At 46.3% G+C, this 17,945-nt stretch overlaps 1 protein-coding gene across 8 annotated transcripts in view; it reads right to left on the minus strand.

Annotated features, from left to right (window-relative positions):
• KIAA1328 (KIAA1328 ortholog) overlaps positions 1 to 17,945 on the minus strand; it is a 200,859-nt gene that overhangs the window by 28,093 nt on the left and 154,821 nt on the right. For all 8 annotated transcript variants that reach the window (XM_088652812.1, XM_035100609.3, XM_035100608.3 and 5 more), the window contains 2 exons: positions 7,331 to 7,500; positions 110 to 218 (listed from right to left, as the gene is read on the minus strand). In XM_088652812.1, coding sequence (XP_088508938.1) covers positions 110 to 218; positions 7,331 to 7,500 — 279 coding nt within the window. The remainder of the gene's footprint in view (positions 1 to 109; positions 219 to 7,330; positions 7,501 to 17,945) is intronic.

Here is a 17,945-nt window from a genome sequence, read left to right on the forward strand (position 1 = left end):
TGAGCAAAACATGAAATATCACAGAAACTCAGCTGCTTCCCCTCATATCTGGGCGAATTTGATGGTTGCGTCTGAGGAATCTTAAACCAGAGATTACCCGTCATCTTACCGTGAGGTGTCAGGCTGGATTGGGGAGGTGGCCGCAGTTACAAGCTCTTTTCTGCTGCCTGTCAGTCCAGGGGATGTAGCCGCATCCTTCCGGGAGGCTGAACTCATCCCTGCAGAACGCGATGGAAGACAATTACGATGGGCATTAGGGGCCGGAAAAGTTTTGGACAGCCTTTCTTGCATTATTTCAGAATGCAGGGCCCAAGTGCCGTGCTATTCTTCAGGGAACTTGCTATGTGGTGAATCGGCAGCCAAAGGAGTCATTACTGTTGACAGGTATGGAGTGGAATATATATTTTCAGGGCCGCCTGGAGTCATAATTGCGTAATACACCACCCACAATAGCCTTTGTGTCAGTGCTGTGGTTTTAGCAAGCGACGGGTTCCCATCCCCTAGTGATCACCTGGCCAATCCTCGCAAACGTCACCCCCAGATCACCAGCACTCTCCAGAAACCAGTAGAGAATTCTCAGTACTATTTTAGATATGCACAGTGATTCTCAAAAGCACAAAGAACTGTCTCCTCTACATTCTGCTTTAATTCTGGGGCAGAATTATTTCTTTTGCAATACCAAAGCCTCGTATTAGCTGGACATCTGCAGCGTAGAAACCAATCCTGAAATCAACCCACAGGGAAAATGAATGGAGGAAAGGGCCACTTTCTTTGAGAAGCATATTCTGTACATAGAAGACCAAAAGACATTAGAATCTGTTCACAAAGCACATATAGAAAACATGTGAAACAAGGCAATAACTTACCTAGAAATGGGTCTGAATGAGACGTTTTCTCTGGGAACCAGGTTTACATACTTAATTTGGATGCTTTAATTAAGAGCTGTGGTACATCACAGTAAAAACTGGGCTCTCGGGAGAGGGAATGAGCGAAAAGGGCCTTGCTCAGAAGTAGCTGGAGATGTTCAGGATTGGACCTTATTCAGGGTCACACCTTTCCCCCCATTTATTTATTTGGAGGGGGAGGAGAGGCCATAATTATTTCCCTTATTAGTGAGATTGTGGGGAAGACTGAGCACATTATTTTGCATGCAGAATGTCCAAAGTCAATCCCTGGTATTTTTCTAAGTAGGGTGAGGAAAAGCTCCTGGCCAAAGCTGTCCAGAGTTTCAGATGTAAATGTAAATACTGATCTAGACAGAACAATGGTCTGCCTCAGAATTACGCAGTTTCTTATGATTTGTGGGCCAGCTGTCTTTGACATTCGCAGTGCTGTTATCAATAGTTGGTGGAGTTCCCGGGGCAACTACAATGACTTGGAAGAGAGTTAAGCTAGGCATCAAGGGACTGAAGTTATTTCATTTCAATAGTTTGATTATAATCTCCAGGTGACAACTCTAGGACAATACTCTCTGAAGCAGTGGTTTCTAATTGGGGGTCCGTGTAACACACCTGGGGGGCTGCGGCAACATTCACGTAACAAATACTTCAAAAGATAGATCATTTTTTTCAAAAGTAGGGTGCCTGTGGATTGGCTTTTGAAAAACAGGGGGTCTGCATTAACGAGCTAATTGAGAACCACTGCTCTAAAGAATAATGGTGCAAACCCTTTCTCCTGTTGCTTCTGGTTATGAAATTTAAACTTGATTTTGAAGCTGGTTGCCACAATAGAGGACCAAGAAAGGAAACACCTCAGCCTAGGTTTAACCTAAATAGCTTCCATGCAAAGCCTTCCTAGAAATAAATAAGAGCACCTAGTTTTCAGGTCATGAAATGTGCTGCAACGGATAAATGTGAACAGCATCCACAAATATAAAGGAGCTGGACCAGCTCCATCCTTTACACATGATTCCCCATGAAGGAGGGCGCAAAAGCATTGCATTATACTGGCAAAGTGATCTTGCTGTTTGGGAGTGCCTTATGAGACTGGCATGGGTGGGGTTTTTTTTAAAGCAAAAACTGGTGGGCACCCAACACATGGGATAGTTTAAAGTAGGCTTTAATGCCCTACTCCTGTAGATAGTGCAGGAAATGGGAATTTCTACTGAAGCGGCTGGCTCCACAAGGTAGTGGCAAGAGTAAAGTGGTCAGCGAAGTGTACAGTACTGCCCCTTGTGGGTGGTGGGATAACCTAGGGGGCGCTAAAGAGGGAAAGGGGCAGCAGGGGGAGTTAGGAAGCAAGGGTGTGGCGGGCGGCTGGAACTGTAAATCACCAGACTTTGAAAAGCTGGTGTTACTGAATTAAGTTCATCGTTTTTTAAAAAATTAATTAAACTAAATAGATTTAATTGGATTTTGAATAAATGTGCAATTAATTGTTAACATTTTGAATTTTACTGCGTTATTATCTTCCTTAGTGGGTCGTGCAAACAGCTATTCTGAATAATGCCTTCTTTTATGGCGTGGGGAAGGGGGCACAGGGGATGAGATTATGGAAGCACAGGAGCAGCGCCCCAAAAAGCTCGGGGGTTTCTGCTCTAGTAAATTGAAGGAGCCAGAGGAGGACAAACAGCCGGCGGTTTAATACTTTACTGACAAAGCATTCACTTGCACAGGTGCACAGAACATGCAGAAACGCTTCTGGAGACTTAAGTAGCTGGCATCCCTGTCCCCATGCTGGTGCTCTGAGCAGCAGCGTGACCACACCTCTACCCCAAATTAAGTACCTTTGTCTGATGGAGCACGCACAAGCAACCTACACAGAAACTGCCACTGTGCCTGTCTCTTTAAGCCCTTCCTGGTCCTGGCAGTATAGCAAGGAAGGGGATTCTACTGGACCCCCATCTCAGGCATCATCTCTTCCTCCAGCCCTGGCTCCTGTCTCATGGGAGGCACAAAATCCCTACCTGCCTGCAGACTGCCTAGCCAGAGTGGTGCATGATCTAGTTATCTCCCGCTTGGACTACTGCAATGCGCTCTACGTGGGGCTACACCTGAAAGGTGACTCGGAAACTATAACTAATCCAGAATGCGGCAGCTAGACTGGTGACTGGGAGTAGCCGCCAATACCACATAACACCGGCCTTGAAAGATCTACATTGGCTCCCAGTACGTTTCCGAGCACAGTTCAAAGTGTTGGTGTTGACCTTTAAAGCCCTAAATGGCCTCGGTCCAGTATACCTGAAGGAGCGTCTCCACCTCCATCACTCTGCCCGGACACTGAGGTCCAGCACCGAGGGCCTTCTGGCGGTTCCCTCGTTGTGAGAAGCCAAGTTGCAGGGAACTAGGCAGAGGGCCTTCTCGGTGGTGGCGCCTGCCCTGTGGAACGCCCTCCCAACAGATGTCAAAGAGGAAAACAACTACCAGACTTTTAGAAGACATCTGAAGGCAGCCCTGTTCAGGGAGGCTTTTAATGTTTAATAGATTACTGTGTTTTATTTTTCTGTTGGAAGCCGCCCAGAGTGGCTGGGGAAACCCAGCCAGATGGGCGGGGTATAAATAATAATTATTATTATTATTATTATTATTATTATTATTATTATTAATCGCTGCTCCCTTCCTGTGGGTCCCATGGCCTCTGCCACACACTCCTCAGGGACCTGCCAGTCCCGGGCATCTGGGGAGACCCAACCAAGTTCTTCTGAAATTGAGAGAAGCTGTGCAATTGCAGTGCTCTGAGCCCAGAGCCTTCAATGGCCAGCATCCTAATGCAGGTGAGGGAGGCAATCTGTTAATTACTACAAATCACTTGACTGCCAAGCCAGCACTTATCAGGGTGTAATTTACCCCCCACCAAATTGCTAAAAAAAAGAAAAGAAAAACCTGCGGGGAAACAAAGAGGGGAGCATGGAGAGCCAGAGGACAGGGTCAAACTCCTCAAGGCGTTTTTCATTCTTGGGGATGCCCACAGAAAAGTCCTAAGAACAATGGGGTAAGGGGGTATCAATTCTATTATGAGGCATTTAAAGGAAGGAGGGGAGGGTGGAGAAAAGAAAGAAATGAAATAATGATGGTTTAAAAAAGAAAAGAAAAAAGGGAAAGGGGAAAAAGGGAAAAAGAAAAAAAGAAATCCATCAGTGAAAATTGCCCCTGAAAACTTCACAGAATTGTAACGGCTTTCTCTCGCTTAAATTGATTGGTGTAGCAACGTTATGAGATGACTATTAGAATTCATTGCGCGCCACAGAAAGAGCTGAAATGTCAGCAGACTATACAGCAAAAGTAATGGGTCCTGAACTCCTGTTAGTCAAAAATGATTTTGTTTCAAATTAGAAATTGATTTCTTTTGGACACAAGCCCTTTGCCGGCTTCCAACTTTTGTAGCTGAGCCTTGGAAGAGATTAACCTCACCCTCTGTTCGGGTCCCCCTCTGATGATACCCTTTCAAAAGTTTCTTCGCCGCGAATGCTTTTTTAATGCGGACGCGGTCTTAACCAATAACACAGGTTGTTTGTTCCTTGGAGAGCTGCACCACATTCTGCCTTCTTTTTTATTTTTCTGCTGACACAAATCGCAAACTCGTTGACAAGTTTAAAAGGAAAGGAAAGGAAAGAGAGAGAAAAGGGGGGGAAGGGGGGCAAAGCCAGCTCATAAGTGAAGCAAAGATTATGTTAGGCTCTGCAGCCAAGCACAAGACTGCTCCAATTTCTTTCCCCTTTGCTTCAAGAGAAAGAGTGCTTTGGCCCACTCCTTAAGTGGACACACTAAATGAAGAGCAGAACAGATGCGGGCTATAACGGAGTCCTTGGGCTAGAAAATTCTGCATTTCCGGCGGTAGAGGGAGATTGCATCATGAAAAGCCAGACATGCGTGCTGATTTCTTTTTGTTGGAAATTAAAGCAAATCTCCCATCCCCATCAGGCAACCATTTTCTGTACTTTTGTACTGCTGGAGCTGGCATGGCAACTATTAAGTATTCAATCAGATTCCTTCCTGCCCTATCTCAAGGGCTCAGGGAAGGCTACATGCTATTCCTTATATTTATTTATTGATTTCATTTATGAATCACTTCCTATGGAGAGGGTCATGGGTTCGAGGCCCACACTGGGAAGAAGATTCCTGCACTGCAGGGGGTTGGACTTGTTGACTCTCACCACCCCTTCCAACTCTACAATTCTGTGATTCGGTTTCGGAGCGATTTCACAATCAAGAACGTGGATGATAATAACATCCACAATAAAATATATATTAACAGTTTTGTATACAGATTCATGGATAGCTCAGCTGGTAAGAGCATGGTGCTGATAACACCAATGTTGTTGCAGGTTCGATCCCTATAAGGGACAGCTGCAAATTCCTGCAGTGCAGGGGTTTGGACCACTGGTCATGAAATGTGCTGCAACAGATAAATGTCAACAGCTTTTATGTACGGATAAATGTAAACAGCCCTGTTAGCGAGGGATCATGGGAGTTGTAGTTCCAAAACATATGGAGAGCCAAGGTTACCTATGCCCGGACTAGATGACCCTCAGGGTCCCTTCCAACTCAATGATCCCCAAACCATTAACACTATATATAACAATTGAGACAATTTTAAATGGCCTTTGTGTTGATGTGTGCATTTTATGAATTGTTGTGTGCTACCGAAGATGAAGAGAGGGATATAAATAAAACAAATAATGATGACGACGATCTCTGTTCATTTTACCCTGACATTCACCTATGCATAGGAATGATATCAAAAGGTGGATTAAGGCTCACTCTGAGATTACTGGGCCACCGGCTGAGAAGACTGACTCAGAAGCTCTTAACATTTATGACATAACTGAACTGTTAGATAAAAGATAGCAAAGAAAGGAAGCACAGCAACACAATTTAGTTATGGAAGCCACAGGTAAAGGCTGAGCAAGCTCAGAATCGAGGGAAATTAAGAAGGAAAGTTTAACACTCTCTGTGCGTGTTAAATGCATTCACACAGAGAACGATTTGACTGTGCCAACCCAGCCACGGGCAAGGCAAATCTGGGGTGGTAGGTGGCGGGATGGCGACTCGCCCTGAAAAGAATCTCCTATCCAGTGGGAGGAGCATCTTGTTAACTTAATGTCCTACAGTCCACTCTGGCATTGAGTTAAGCTCACTCAATGGATGTGGTGGGTGCATGTGTGCTTTTTAATAGAATAATAATCTTCCAAGTTACTACATGGAACCTGGAATTTCATGTTGAAGACATCACATGGCGCCAGGTATGAAATACATTGTGAGAAAGTAGTATGGAATTTTTGAGGGCTCTGCATCCTTTATCTCTTACATGGGGCAACTGAGGAATGGAAGATGGTGAAGTTTAAAACAGCTAAGTTTTTTCTTTTGGCTGTGCTCATACATTGGCAGAAGTCTGAGGAAAGCAGGTATGGGGGGCACTGAGAACTGTTTCAAAAAAATAATAATCAAACAAGCCAGTTTTAACAAGGAGAAATAGCAGAGATGGGTATAGTACAGAAGTTAACACCAAAAAGCTAACACAACAGAGCTTTTTCCAAATCCCTTCTCGCTGTACTGAAGCCTTGTTTTAAAGTGCAACTCTTCTCAAACACCTGCCCATTGTTTAAAATCACTGATTCCTCCCTCCATGCCTGCTTCATTCAAACCTCTGCTGTTATTTAAAACCATTATTTACCTATCCTGTTGTGCAGCTCCCTCTGTTTTTACTCCCTTCCCATGTCCTGCAAATCCAGGATTGGGATGCAGCACTAAAAATCCTCCAACCAGGGCTGCTGCATGATGACAGCCTTACATTTCTATGTGCTGTATTTTCCGGAGTATAAGATGACTGGGCGTATAAGACAACCCCAAACGTTCCCAGTTAAAATATAGTGTTTGGGATATACTCGCCATATAAGACTACCCCTCTTCCTACGATCGTCCGTGGGCCGGACATGCCCACGCTGTCCATATCCAAAATGTCCGTAGCGTCAGAAATTGCTTCTGTGCATGTCGGGAAGCCGAAAACCGCGTCTGGACATTGCACAGAAGCGATTTCTGGCACCGCGCTGCCCATTTCCAAAATGTCCGCAGCGCCAGAAATCGCTTCTGCAGCTGCGTATAAGACGACCCGGCATATAAGACGACCCCCAACTTTTGAGAAGATTTCCCTGGGTTAAAACGTAGTCTTATACGCAAGAAAATACAGTATATGGGAAGATATGTTGCTTGTACATGTTATTTTGTAAACTGCTTAAGATACTATTTCAATTATGAAACGGCATGTAAATATATTAAATAAATAATACAGCACAGGAAGGCGCAGGAGCACCAGAGACGGTAGAGGATGTGGTGAAGGTTTGCTGGATGGTGCGTGTGACTTGGCCTTTGGGGATAATTGGGGTGCATCTCACCTCTTCTCGGTCTGACAGTCTCCTTCTTTGTGTGCACTCCAAAGCATTCATCGTCTGCATGGGCACTGAAGCCAACACTTTTCTTCCCTCCACTGCTTCCTGGTGTGTTGCAGCCTCTCCCAGAAGCTGGCGTTTTTGTAAGGCAATCTTCACAACTGAGCTTCGGAGAACTGGAAGAGGGGGAAAGAATATGGGTGTCCCATTTCGTTCTTCTCCCTCACTCTCTTACAAGCTAACAGTATATTAGCATATAAAAGCATGGCATACATTAAAATATATTTGACCCACCAAAACAGCTCCCTTATCTTCCAGACAAATTAAGTGCTGCAAGTCCAGAAAATTTACTTATACACACTCTTGAATACCTGGATGCTATTTTTACCTTCCAGAGGCAACCAGGTGAATGGCTACTTGCAGGCCTGTTCAAAGTACTTAGCTCCTGTTATGTTGTGTGTGTGTGTGTGTGTGTGTGTGTGTGTGTGTGTGTGTGTTGAGGGGGGGCTATTTTGTACTCCTGCAAGCCTTTGGGTTCCTGTGAGCATGCTGATAGCTTCCCTCTTCTTTCTCAGTGACCTTGTTTTGGTGACAAACCCATCAACAGTCAGTGGCTGAGTTCACTATTAGAAGGAAAGACAAGACTTCAAGATCATACTGCTGGAACGTACCATGTAGACCAGGCATCCCCAAACTTCGGCCCTCCAGATGTTTTGGACTACAGTTCCCATCATCCCTGACCACTGGTCCTCTTAGCTAGGGATCATGGGAGTTGTAGGCCAAAACATCTGGAGGGCCGCAGTTTGGGGATGCCTGGCCTAGGGCTTGCCGATCAAAAGGTCGGCAGTTCGAATCCCTGCGATGGGGTGAGCTCCTGTTGCTCGGTCCCAGCTCCTGCCAACCTAGCAGTTCGAAAGCACGTCAAAGTGCAAGTAGATAAATAGGTACCGCTCCAAGCGGGAAGATAAATGCCATTTCCGTGCACTGCTTTGGTTTGCCAGAAGCGGCTTAGTCATGCTGGCCACATGACCTGGAACCTGTACGCCGGCTCCCGCGGCCAATAGAGCGAGATGAGCACCGCAACCCCAGAGTCGGTCACGACTGGACCTAATGGTCAGGGGTCCCTTTACCTTTACCTATGGGGCTGAATAGGTATCTCAGTTGTCTCCTAGGAAAACGTAAAAAGCATTTCCAGTGCAATGAAAAGATTGGAGGAGCTCTCTTTCACCCAGGAGTTTCAGCACAATTAGCATCGTTTAAAAGATATTTAAGAAGCCAGTCGTTATTTGGGAGCCTTCTGGGTTTCCAGGGTAAAGATTTAATTAGAATTGATAGCCCTGTTTTCTGAAGAGGGCGACCTTTGACTTGCAAAATTAGTGGGAGGAAGTTACTTTGCTGGAACACTCAAATGGCTTCTCTTGACAAGCCAAGGTTACCTCTAGGATGGAATATTACTTTCAGGGTTGAGTAGCACTGCAAGTGCCAGAGAGAGGGAAAAAATTAAATTGCTAATTTTAAAGGACAGGATGGAAAAGAAATAAAAAAAAGTACAGCATAGCAAGCTCTGCTAACAAGGCCTTGGGGTCTGACCCTTCAGCTCTTAATGCAAGTGAAAGCCTGAAAAGACCAGGAGTTAAGAAAGAGAAGGATTAATATTGAGTAAGGATTTCAAGGGCGTCAACGCTGTAAAGCCTCAGAACGAGAAGAAGTCTTTTGCTGAAACAGTAGGCTGATGAAAGCTCTTTCAACACAGCCACTAGCCTTTTCCAATCTAGGTTATTCATCAACTGGAACAGAGTCAGGCCATGTTCCTACCCCACCCAGTTAGCAGTGAAGGGTGTCTATCACTTTGACGAATCCTTTGGTCAGTTTTATTTTCCCACCTCTCTCCTTTCTTTTAAGCACCTCTTCAAAGCTCACTTTTTTTCCACGTGAGCTTTGGCTCACCCTCCAAATTATCAGTCCTGAATGAAACCAACCAAAGCTTAAGCATGCATAATGGCATCTCTCCCTCCTTCTGTTGCCCCCCCCCACTATCAGCTTAGCTTGCAAGGAGATGGAGGGGCGCATTCCCCCCCCCCCTGTATAACTTTGTCAGCAAAGGAAGGAACGTATCTCAGTTCTATACATCCTATCTCTCTATGTGCTCAAGGTGGCTTACAACAAAAGGAAAAAAACCATAGTTTTAAACCAAGTCATGCTAGCCCACCGAAAGCTGCTAGCATCACTCTTGCTCACATGTGCAATCAGGGCTGGTCCAAGGCATTTCAGCTCCTGAGGCTGAATCAACAAATGTGCCCCCACCACCAGGAAAGAAGAGGGGGAGAGAAGTTCTATTTCAGGGATAAGCGGGGTAGAAACAAAGATCAACAATGGGGGAAAGGGGGTGCGAGGAGAACAGCAGTGCCTCCTATTTAATGAGAGGCTGCTGTGGAGGAAACATGTGGGTGGGTCTGCCAAGGATGTGCCCTATAGCTGCCAGTGATATGGCTTCAGAAGCAGCAGCAGCAGCAGGCGATTTGTTCCTTGGAGGCCAGATCTGCCGCCCCTGTGGATCCTGCCGCCCAAGGCAGTCGCCTCACCTTGCCTCATGGGCAGGCCAGTTCAGTAACTCAGGACCAACCTCAGTGTGAAGACAAGTGTCCAAATGCAAACACGCACATTCTAGGCTACATAATGGTGGCTAGTGGAAGTCTGAATAGCTTTGGGGCTGTTAAACTAATGCTAAATTTCCCCTTTTCCACTCCACGTGACCCAGAATCTGCTGGGAACCCCCCCCCGACTGCTATTTACCTATCTACCAGACTTTTAGAAGACATCTGAAGGCAGCCCTGTTCAGGGAGGCTTTTAATGTTTAATAGATTACTGTGTTTTATTTTTCTGTTGGAAGCCGCCCAGAGTGGCTGGGGAAACCCAGCCAGATGGGCGGGGTATAAATAATAAACCTATTATTATTATTAACAAAAATGATGGCCGTAGAAATCATCGAATCCTCAAAATGTAGATTTGGAAGGGGCCAAGGCGGTCATCTAGCCCAACCTTCTGCAAGGCAGGAATCTTTTGTCCAATGTGGGGCTCGGACCCACAACCCTGGCATTAAGAGTCTCGTGCTCTACCAATATTTATTACAATCACACAACTAACATTACTGTGTCTCATTTCGCCTGCAGTCATGCCCTGATTGCCAAAAGATTAGAATGGCCCCATTCCTCCTACTCTATCCCTACTCAGGTCTACATCTTCATAGGCCTGGGAGCTTCTTATAGATTTTGTAACTACAGTATCAGTTTATTGTAGCTAGCTGAGAACACTCTCTCTCTAAGGTATGTTTGACCCAGCCACATAGTGTGTCCCCTGCTCTCTACCGTATTCTAAAGATGTGCGCTGGTTGAAGACCTCGGGTAGCTTTTCCCCAGTCAGAATATTGTCTAAACACTGAGTTGCATGAACCAACTGTCTTGACAAGTTTCCTATGTTCAAAGAGGTTTCCTTTCGTAGTAGGCACATAGATAGATTCATGGCCTTCCCTACAGCGGTTCCACTCGTGATCACTGCCAGGAAGGCATTAACCGGTAACATTTCTAGTTGTAATGAAGCCGCTGAACAATATGCCAATGAGTTAAAGACACAGGGCAACCCTATGGGGAAAACGCAGGAAGAGAGACTCAAATATGAAGTGATTCTCCACCACCACAATATTCACCTAAACGTTGTCCAAGCAAGATGGGCCACCCGGATCCTGGCTTACTTTAGCTCCCCAATGCCAGGGATGCCTCTGCCCCCCCCTTTGAGCTGGAGTGGGAAATTTCAAAATGCCAATCAGGACCCACTGAACACTTGCTGGGATTTGCTTTCTTTAAGAAGTAGTGGGGCGGGGAGGGGGGGAGAAGTGGGGGAGAAACGTTAACCTTTTGTTTTATTGAATTAAAATGCCACGGAAATGCTGATGTAGTCTTCAGAGACTAAAATACTTTTACCAAGAAGAATAGCTGTCATTTATTAGACACAAAGAACAATCGCTTGATAGGATGCTTTCTGACAAAAAGCAGATTGGTATTCTCGTCATAGAAAAAGGCATTGTGGGGGGAAGGCGGGGGGGGGGGAGAGAGAAAACCCAGCACAGACCTCTGAGACTTGAATAATTTAAAGCCGCATTTGGTGCAATTTGAATTTTTCTTTAGGGAGGCAAAGTTAAATACCTTTAATTTGTTCTAATTATTTCAAATTTGCAAGTTAATTATGGCTGATCATTAAATAACAAAAAGGACTATCATCTCCATAGAGTTTTACCTCCTACCCTCTGCATTACTTAAGCTCGATTTTAGTATGCATGAATTAACTTTCTAAATAATCGCACGGTTTGACTAAATGGCTCAGTAAAATGAGCTCTGATCCTCAGAATAAGCATTAATGGACATTAGGAAGGCTACTGGGACCCATGTTGCTTACATTATAAGTATTTTTAATGGGGTCTTATTTACTAACCTTTATATACTGCTCAAGTTAGGGCACTAATACGGCTTCATTAGTCTGCTTTAGCGGAGGGGGAAAATGTCACTTCTTCAAAACACTAAAACCAATGTCTGCTCAGAGGTAGCTAAATTCATTTTTAAATTAAGTCAAGTCAAGTATGATGAAATTTAACTTGTTTGAGAAAAGCATAGCCTGATGAATCAATTCGGCATAATGGCAGCCCTGGCCCACAGAAGGAATTTTACGGGACTAGCGATGTGCTAAGCTAACCAAGCAGTGAGAAGGATGCTTCCCTCCCCCTGGCCACAGAGCAACACTTACCACCAACACCCAAAAGCTCCTGCCGGGCTCCTGCTCGGCATTCAGCGCTCGGCTGGCTGCTTCCCGGCCATGAATTCTGAATTTGGAGACTCACCTTTCACTGAACCCTGATCTAGTCATACATTTTGCAGGGCTGATCAGAGGTATCCAGAGAACATTAAGCCAGCAAAGCGTTTGGAAGCCGACAAGCGCAAGGGCAGCAACAGAGGCCCTCCAATATTGATTATTCAACAGATGGCCGGTGCAGTTTTAGCCTTCTGCACCCCAGCTGAGACCGCAGGCTTGGGAGCTTAACCACCGACAAACTGACAGATTGCCTTGCTTGGGCTCACCTCCCGGTCTTAATTGGCTGCACCGTGATGTTTCCGGTCATCCAATGCTGTCAGGTGTGATGGCTGCAGAGGATCAGGGTCCCCCCCCCTCTTTTTGAAAGTATAAGCAACTATGCTGAAATAGATGTTGGGTGATTCATCCGGGGATGGCAGATTAAGTCCCCATAAACTGAAGAATTGCTTGCCACTCTGCCCTTCCTGAACATCTCTCTCTGCTAAGCACCTGGTGGAAGATTCTCCACTACCTAAATTTGAGTGCTGACTTTCCGCAGAACTCAAGCCTTTACCCCAAGGGGAGACCATGCTTTGAGCAGCGTGAGGGTGGATTTCAGCTGGTCCTCAGACAGGAGAGGCCCCACTGAGACATTTGCAGAGGAAGGCCATCAGTTTTCATGAACACATGCAGGCCTTTGCAGAGTCTGTAGCCTACAGGTAGAGAGCATTCTCCACCAGTCCCAAATCTTTTCACTCTGGGGAGGGGAAGAAGAACCACCACCGTTAAGCTCTTCCCCCAAAGAGGAGCCAATGAACTACGTTCAGAGTCATTCTGCTTCATGGAAACTGAAAACAAGAGGGATTTGCAGAAGCAGTTGACTACAAACTTTCCTCTTCCATTTGCCCACTCAGAACCACCCAGTCTTCAAAGCTACCCTTCTCTATCCTTTTTCCTGGAGGGGAAAAGCCCCCGGGGTGGTGGTGAAGGAAAAGGATTAGGCAGACCCTCCCACTGTTGGCCCTCTAGTCCCTACTTCAGCCTCATGTGGCTGCTTTGTATCATTTTTTAAAAAATTGCTAGGGGGAAAGTTAGATTCATGGAACTGTCTGCCACATGTGTCATGGTTTTGAGACTTGGTCTATGATTACGTTTCCAGGAGGTACATCAGGGGTCGGCAGGGTTTACCTTGCCTGGGCCGGATCACTCCTGCAGAGATCCTCCATGGGGGAGACCGGTGCAGCGCGACACCAGAAATCGCATCTGTGTATGTCGGAAATCACATCTGCGCATGCCCAGATGCCGAAAACCGCGCCTGTGCAAAAGCGATTTTCGGTGTCTGGGCATGCGCAGAAGTGATTTCCAGTGCTGCAGACATGCGCAGAAGTGGTTTCCGGAGCTGCAGAGGAGAGTTCCCATGCCGTGCTGGTTTAGCGCAGTGCGCAGGGACTTGCCAACAGGCGACTTGGTTCTGGGGCGGCTCGTGGGCCGGTTAAACAGCCTCCGTGGCCTGCTTCTGGCCCATGGGCCACACGTTGCCGACCCCTGAGGTAGATGATCCACTGCTATGAAGCAGCTAATTTGGTTAGCTACAAAGGACACTATTGGTGGAGCTAAATAACTGAAAGAGGACACTTATGAACAAAGCATAATCAGGATTCCAGATCATGTGAGAAGTCTCCACAAATTTAGGAGGTTTTCTACTTCAGAACTCTGCCTGCCAACTTCTTGGAAGGGGAGAGGGTAACACACCAGAAGGAATGGGGCTTGTGCAATTCATAGAATCCTAGAATTGTAGCATTGGGAGGGACCACGAGGGTCATCTTGTCCATCCCCCTGCAATGCAGGAATCTTTCGCCCAACATTATTAACCTCTTCCAAGAATAGATTCTTGTAGTACTAGGTTGGGAGACTGCACCCAGGATGGGACTCCTCCCCAGAACAAACAAGGTGAGTGACCACATTAAGAAAACTACTAGATGCAGTGGCAGAGATGGTACAGTCAGAGATGTATATAATGTCTCTTGTAGCATGCCGGTTGTGTATTGAGAAATGATCTCCTAGAGAAGCTGGTGCACCTCGGGAAGCAGTTCACAAACAGCAAGTAGATGGGGCTACTTCCCTCCTATTGCAAATCTGTTATTCACCAACTAATCGCCCTGGCTTAGTTTTCACTGAGGGAGGGTAACCCAGATTGCGTATTGGGGTGTAAAATGACTGAACGCTCCTCAATGGGGGAGGCAACCCTCACGCATAGGAAATTGGATGAGAGGAAGAAGACCTGCCCTGAAGCTCTCTCCCTGATATGCTAGCTTTCTATGTGCAAGGACTTTTTCTTTTTAAGGAAGTAACATTCCCACATGTGGACACTCAGTCGAGCTCTGAAGCGCCACAACCCAGATACGTGTTTGCTTCCAACTCTGCGAGGCCTCGGCTCATGTTGCTCTGTGTTTGCTCATCGGCGGCATCTGGCTGAGAAACCCGCACGCTAAGCTGACAACTAGCTTGCAGAACAGAACTGGCCCTTCTGCCTCTTTCGCAACCCATGCACGTAGTCAATGCCTTCGCCAGCACACCCCTTGAAGAAATAAGGAATTAAACGGGTCTTTAAAACGACACCAGTGTACCCTCTCTGAAGCCTCATTTCCTAATTTTGCTGCAGTAAATAAATAAATAATGGCGTGTTTTGATCCTCCCCTTGGCAAATTCCGGCCTTAATTGGCTGCTCTAATAAACAGCAAAATGATTAGAAATTATCCTCTCCCCTCCTTCCCCACCCATGGAAAATAAATCTCAGTCGGTAAAGAGAGCGGGCGAGCGGTGGGGTGGGGGACCCCTCCCCAGCTCAGAGCTCTGCAGAGATTCATGTTGAAGTCAGGCCTGGCAAGCTTTAAGCGGGACAATATGCCAGGAATCTGCACATGGCCTTTTGTAGGGAGCGGAGTAGGGCAGCTGTCGCTCCAGCAAGCAGGGCTGTCAGCCTTCACAAAAGAAAGCCATGTAAATGCCAAGTCACAGGTATAAAAACAATCCTTCAAATGCAGCGCCCACGTATCTGGAAAAACCTGCCTGGCTCTTGGTAAGCGAAAACACTGCAAGGATTGACAGAACATCCTCTTCCAAACAAAGTTTCTGACCTAAATCCCAACTTCTGAAGCTGTTTAAGCGGCCCTGCTCTCGTTCTCTAGGATGCTGCTGCATTATTTTGGGGTGGGGTGGGGGGAATGCAGCTCATAAGAAGAAGGAGCACTTTCGAGCAAGCATTTTAAAGGTATAGCTTTAACAGTTTCATGGGTCGTCCAAAGGGCTATGCTTCTTGAAAGTGGCCTCGTTTGGACACAATGCTAAACCACAGTTTAGCATAATGAGGACTAGCTGCTTTGAGCCTCGGGTCTGTGCTCACACGCCTTCCCCTCTGCCCCCTGGCAGAGCATACGTCACACAAATATTGAAAATATTGAGGACCCGCTCTGGATCTTTTACAAAAGTTGGATTTTTTTTGTGGTATAAGAAAAAAGTGGTTCTTTGGGTTCATTATTCTGGAACACTAGCTGAACCTGTCATGTGGCTACAAGCCAAAAAATAAACTTAAAAAATAGCAACTATACCCACTATAAATGGTTCTGTAAACCGCCCTGAGACCTCCAGGTATAGGGTGGTATGTAAATTCAATAAATAAATAAAAATAAATAAAATAAGTGCAGACAGACCCTGACCCGTGTGGAACCAACTCAGTTCCTAGGGCTCCAGCAGATGCAAGCAATTCATACTACAGAACATTCAAAGTACTTCTGACATTTGCAGTTTCATGCAAGACTTCGAAGCACAATCTCAACAAGACCAGCAGCATTGAACGATACAAAATAGAAATGAAAGTCTCCCATCTTAATTGCCAAAGTACTTTCAAGAGCCTTGCTTCACACAGGAGTCCGTACTCAGAAGCCACTGGGTGACTGTAGCAGCTGGCTATTCTGATAGCTACTGGACAATGAAGACAGCCAAAGGCCTTTCAGTGCCACCACCAGCTGCCTGATAGGCTGATGTCCCTCCAGGAACACAGTTGCTTTCGACTGCTCCAAGTCCAAGAAGCCAAACACGGCAACCAGGGTGAAAGCATGCAGCCAGTTAAAGGTATTTAGGGAGGTTTGGAAGGGGACTCTCCATAGGTGGGTGCAGCATCTGCCAAACCCCCTGGATGCTAAAGTCACTTGAGGTTCCTTCGCCACATGGAGCCACGTTCACAGACTTCTACCTGAACCCCAGCCTGACACCACACACTTAATATGGAAGAGGAGTGTGATCAGCTGCTGAAAGACAACTGGGAGGGAAGAGAAGCTAATCAGAGCCAAGCAATGTGATAAACAGGGCATGGGTGCAGTTATTTCAGAGAATCTCACCAGGAAAGTTTGGGAAAAGTTGGCTAGAAAGTGGAGGAAAGGGAGCAGCGGAGCTTCCACCTCAACTCAGAAGCCCATGTAACAAAGAGGGAATGTAACTGTGCCAACGCCAAAGTTTCCCCTTTAAGGAAGAAAAATAAGGAGCTCCTTTTTAGCAAGATTAAGGTTGAGCTGTTGGCTAGACAACCAAGATTATGTTTCAGAGAGACTGTTGTACGAGAGACAAAGCGGAGCGATGGATTTAAAAGTCATTGGCATAGAGATGATAGCTGAATCTGTTCAGGTGGATGAGGCTACCCAGGGGATAAGGCAGTGAAGACCTTTGAGCAAATCAAGACCAGCCTAAATCCCTTCTCTGAACGGGCTGGGATTGTTACAAAAACACACACACACACACACACACACACACACACACACACACACCTGCCAAGAGGAGATCTTGCAAAACACACACCCATAAGTACACTGTCTCTCCATAAAATCTAAAGATCATACAGCTTCTAAAATTAGGACGGCTGCTAAATGAAAGTTAACCCGAACAATAACTTTAGCTAAACTCTAGGTCACAAGGACTGAATATAATGAGACGAAGAATATGAAAAGGCCATTCATAATGAAATTCATCACACTACGAATGCCATGCTTAGCTGCCTTATAACGTATAATTAATGATCCTATAAAAATCCAGCACTCCAGACTCTTCCTGCTGCCCACAGAGCCGTTCTTGATGCTGGGCAGGGAGGAAGAGCAGCTGCTGCCACAAACGCTGCCCTCTGAGAAGCATTAGCGGGGTGCCCCCCTCCCCTCCACGTTTGTCCATCAGCTGCCATGGACCCATTTCCATAACTTGCCAAGCTTTGGGGACCCTTATCCAAAAACCAGCGTTCGCAGCTGGCTAGGGAAGATGACAGGCTGTGCACATCGGGAGCACAGGATCAAACAAGCTTGCTATTAGTGCTGATGGCAGACCCGTCTCTGCAGCAGCTACAGCCTGAGCAAGTAGGCAAGGGCCCAACAGCTTTGCCCTAGGCAAGAGAGGCCTGCAACTACCAACCTTTGGGCCAAATGCAATGCACACCCATCAGGTAGCTCCCCGTCCTCTGCCTGCTGGAGAACGACCAGTTCAGAAGAAACAGAGGTGGAAGCAAGGCGAGGTTGTGAATCTCCAGCTAAGCAATCTGTGGATCTGTGAAGGCTGAGCAGAGCACCTCTCACTTGCAAGTCGCAACATCCATCCCAGCCTGAGCCTGTTCCCCAGCAAAGTGACCCAAAGTGGGGTTGGGTTGGAGCAGAGAAGCAGACCCACAGCTGCACCCCAAGTCTTGCTGGCCTCCCTCACCTTAGAAGGACACTCCATTTGTATTTTTCCATGGCCCATGGCAAAA

Source organism: Zootoca vivipara, chromosome 10 (assembly GCF_965207765.1).
Source record: "Zootoca vivipara chromosome 10, rZooViv2.hap1.1, whole genome shotgun sequence".
In the NCBI taxonomy this organism is placed as follows: domain Eukaryota; kingdom Metazoa; phylum Chordata; class Lepidosauria; order Squamata; family Lacertidae; genus Zootoca; species Zootoca vivipara.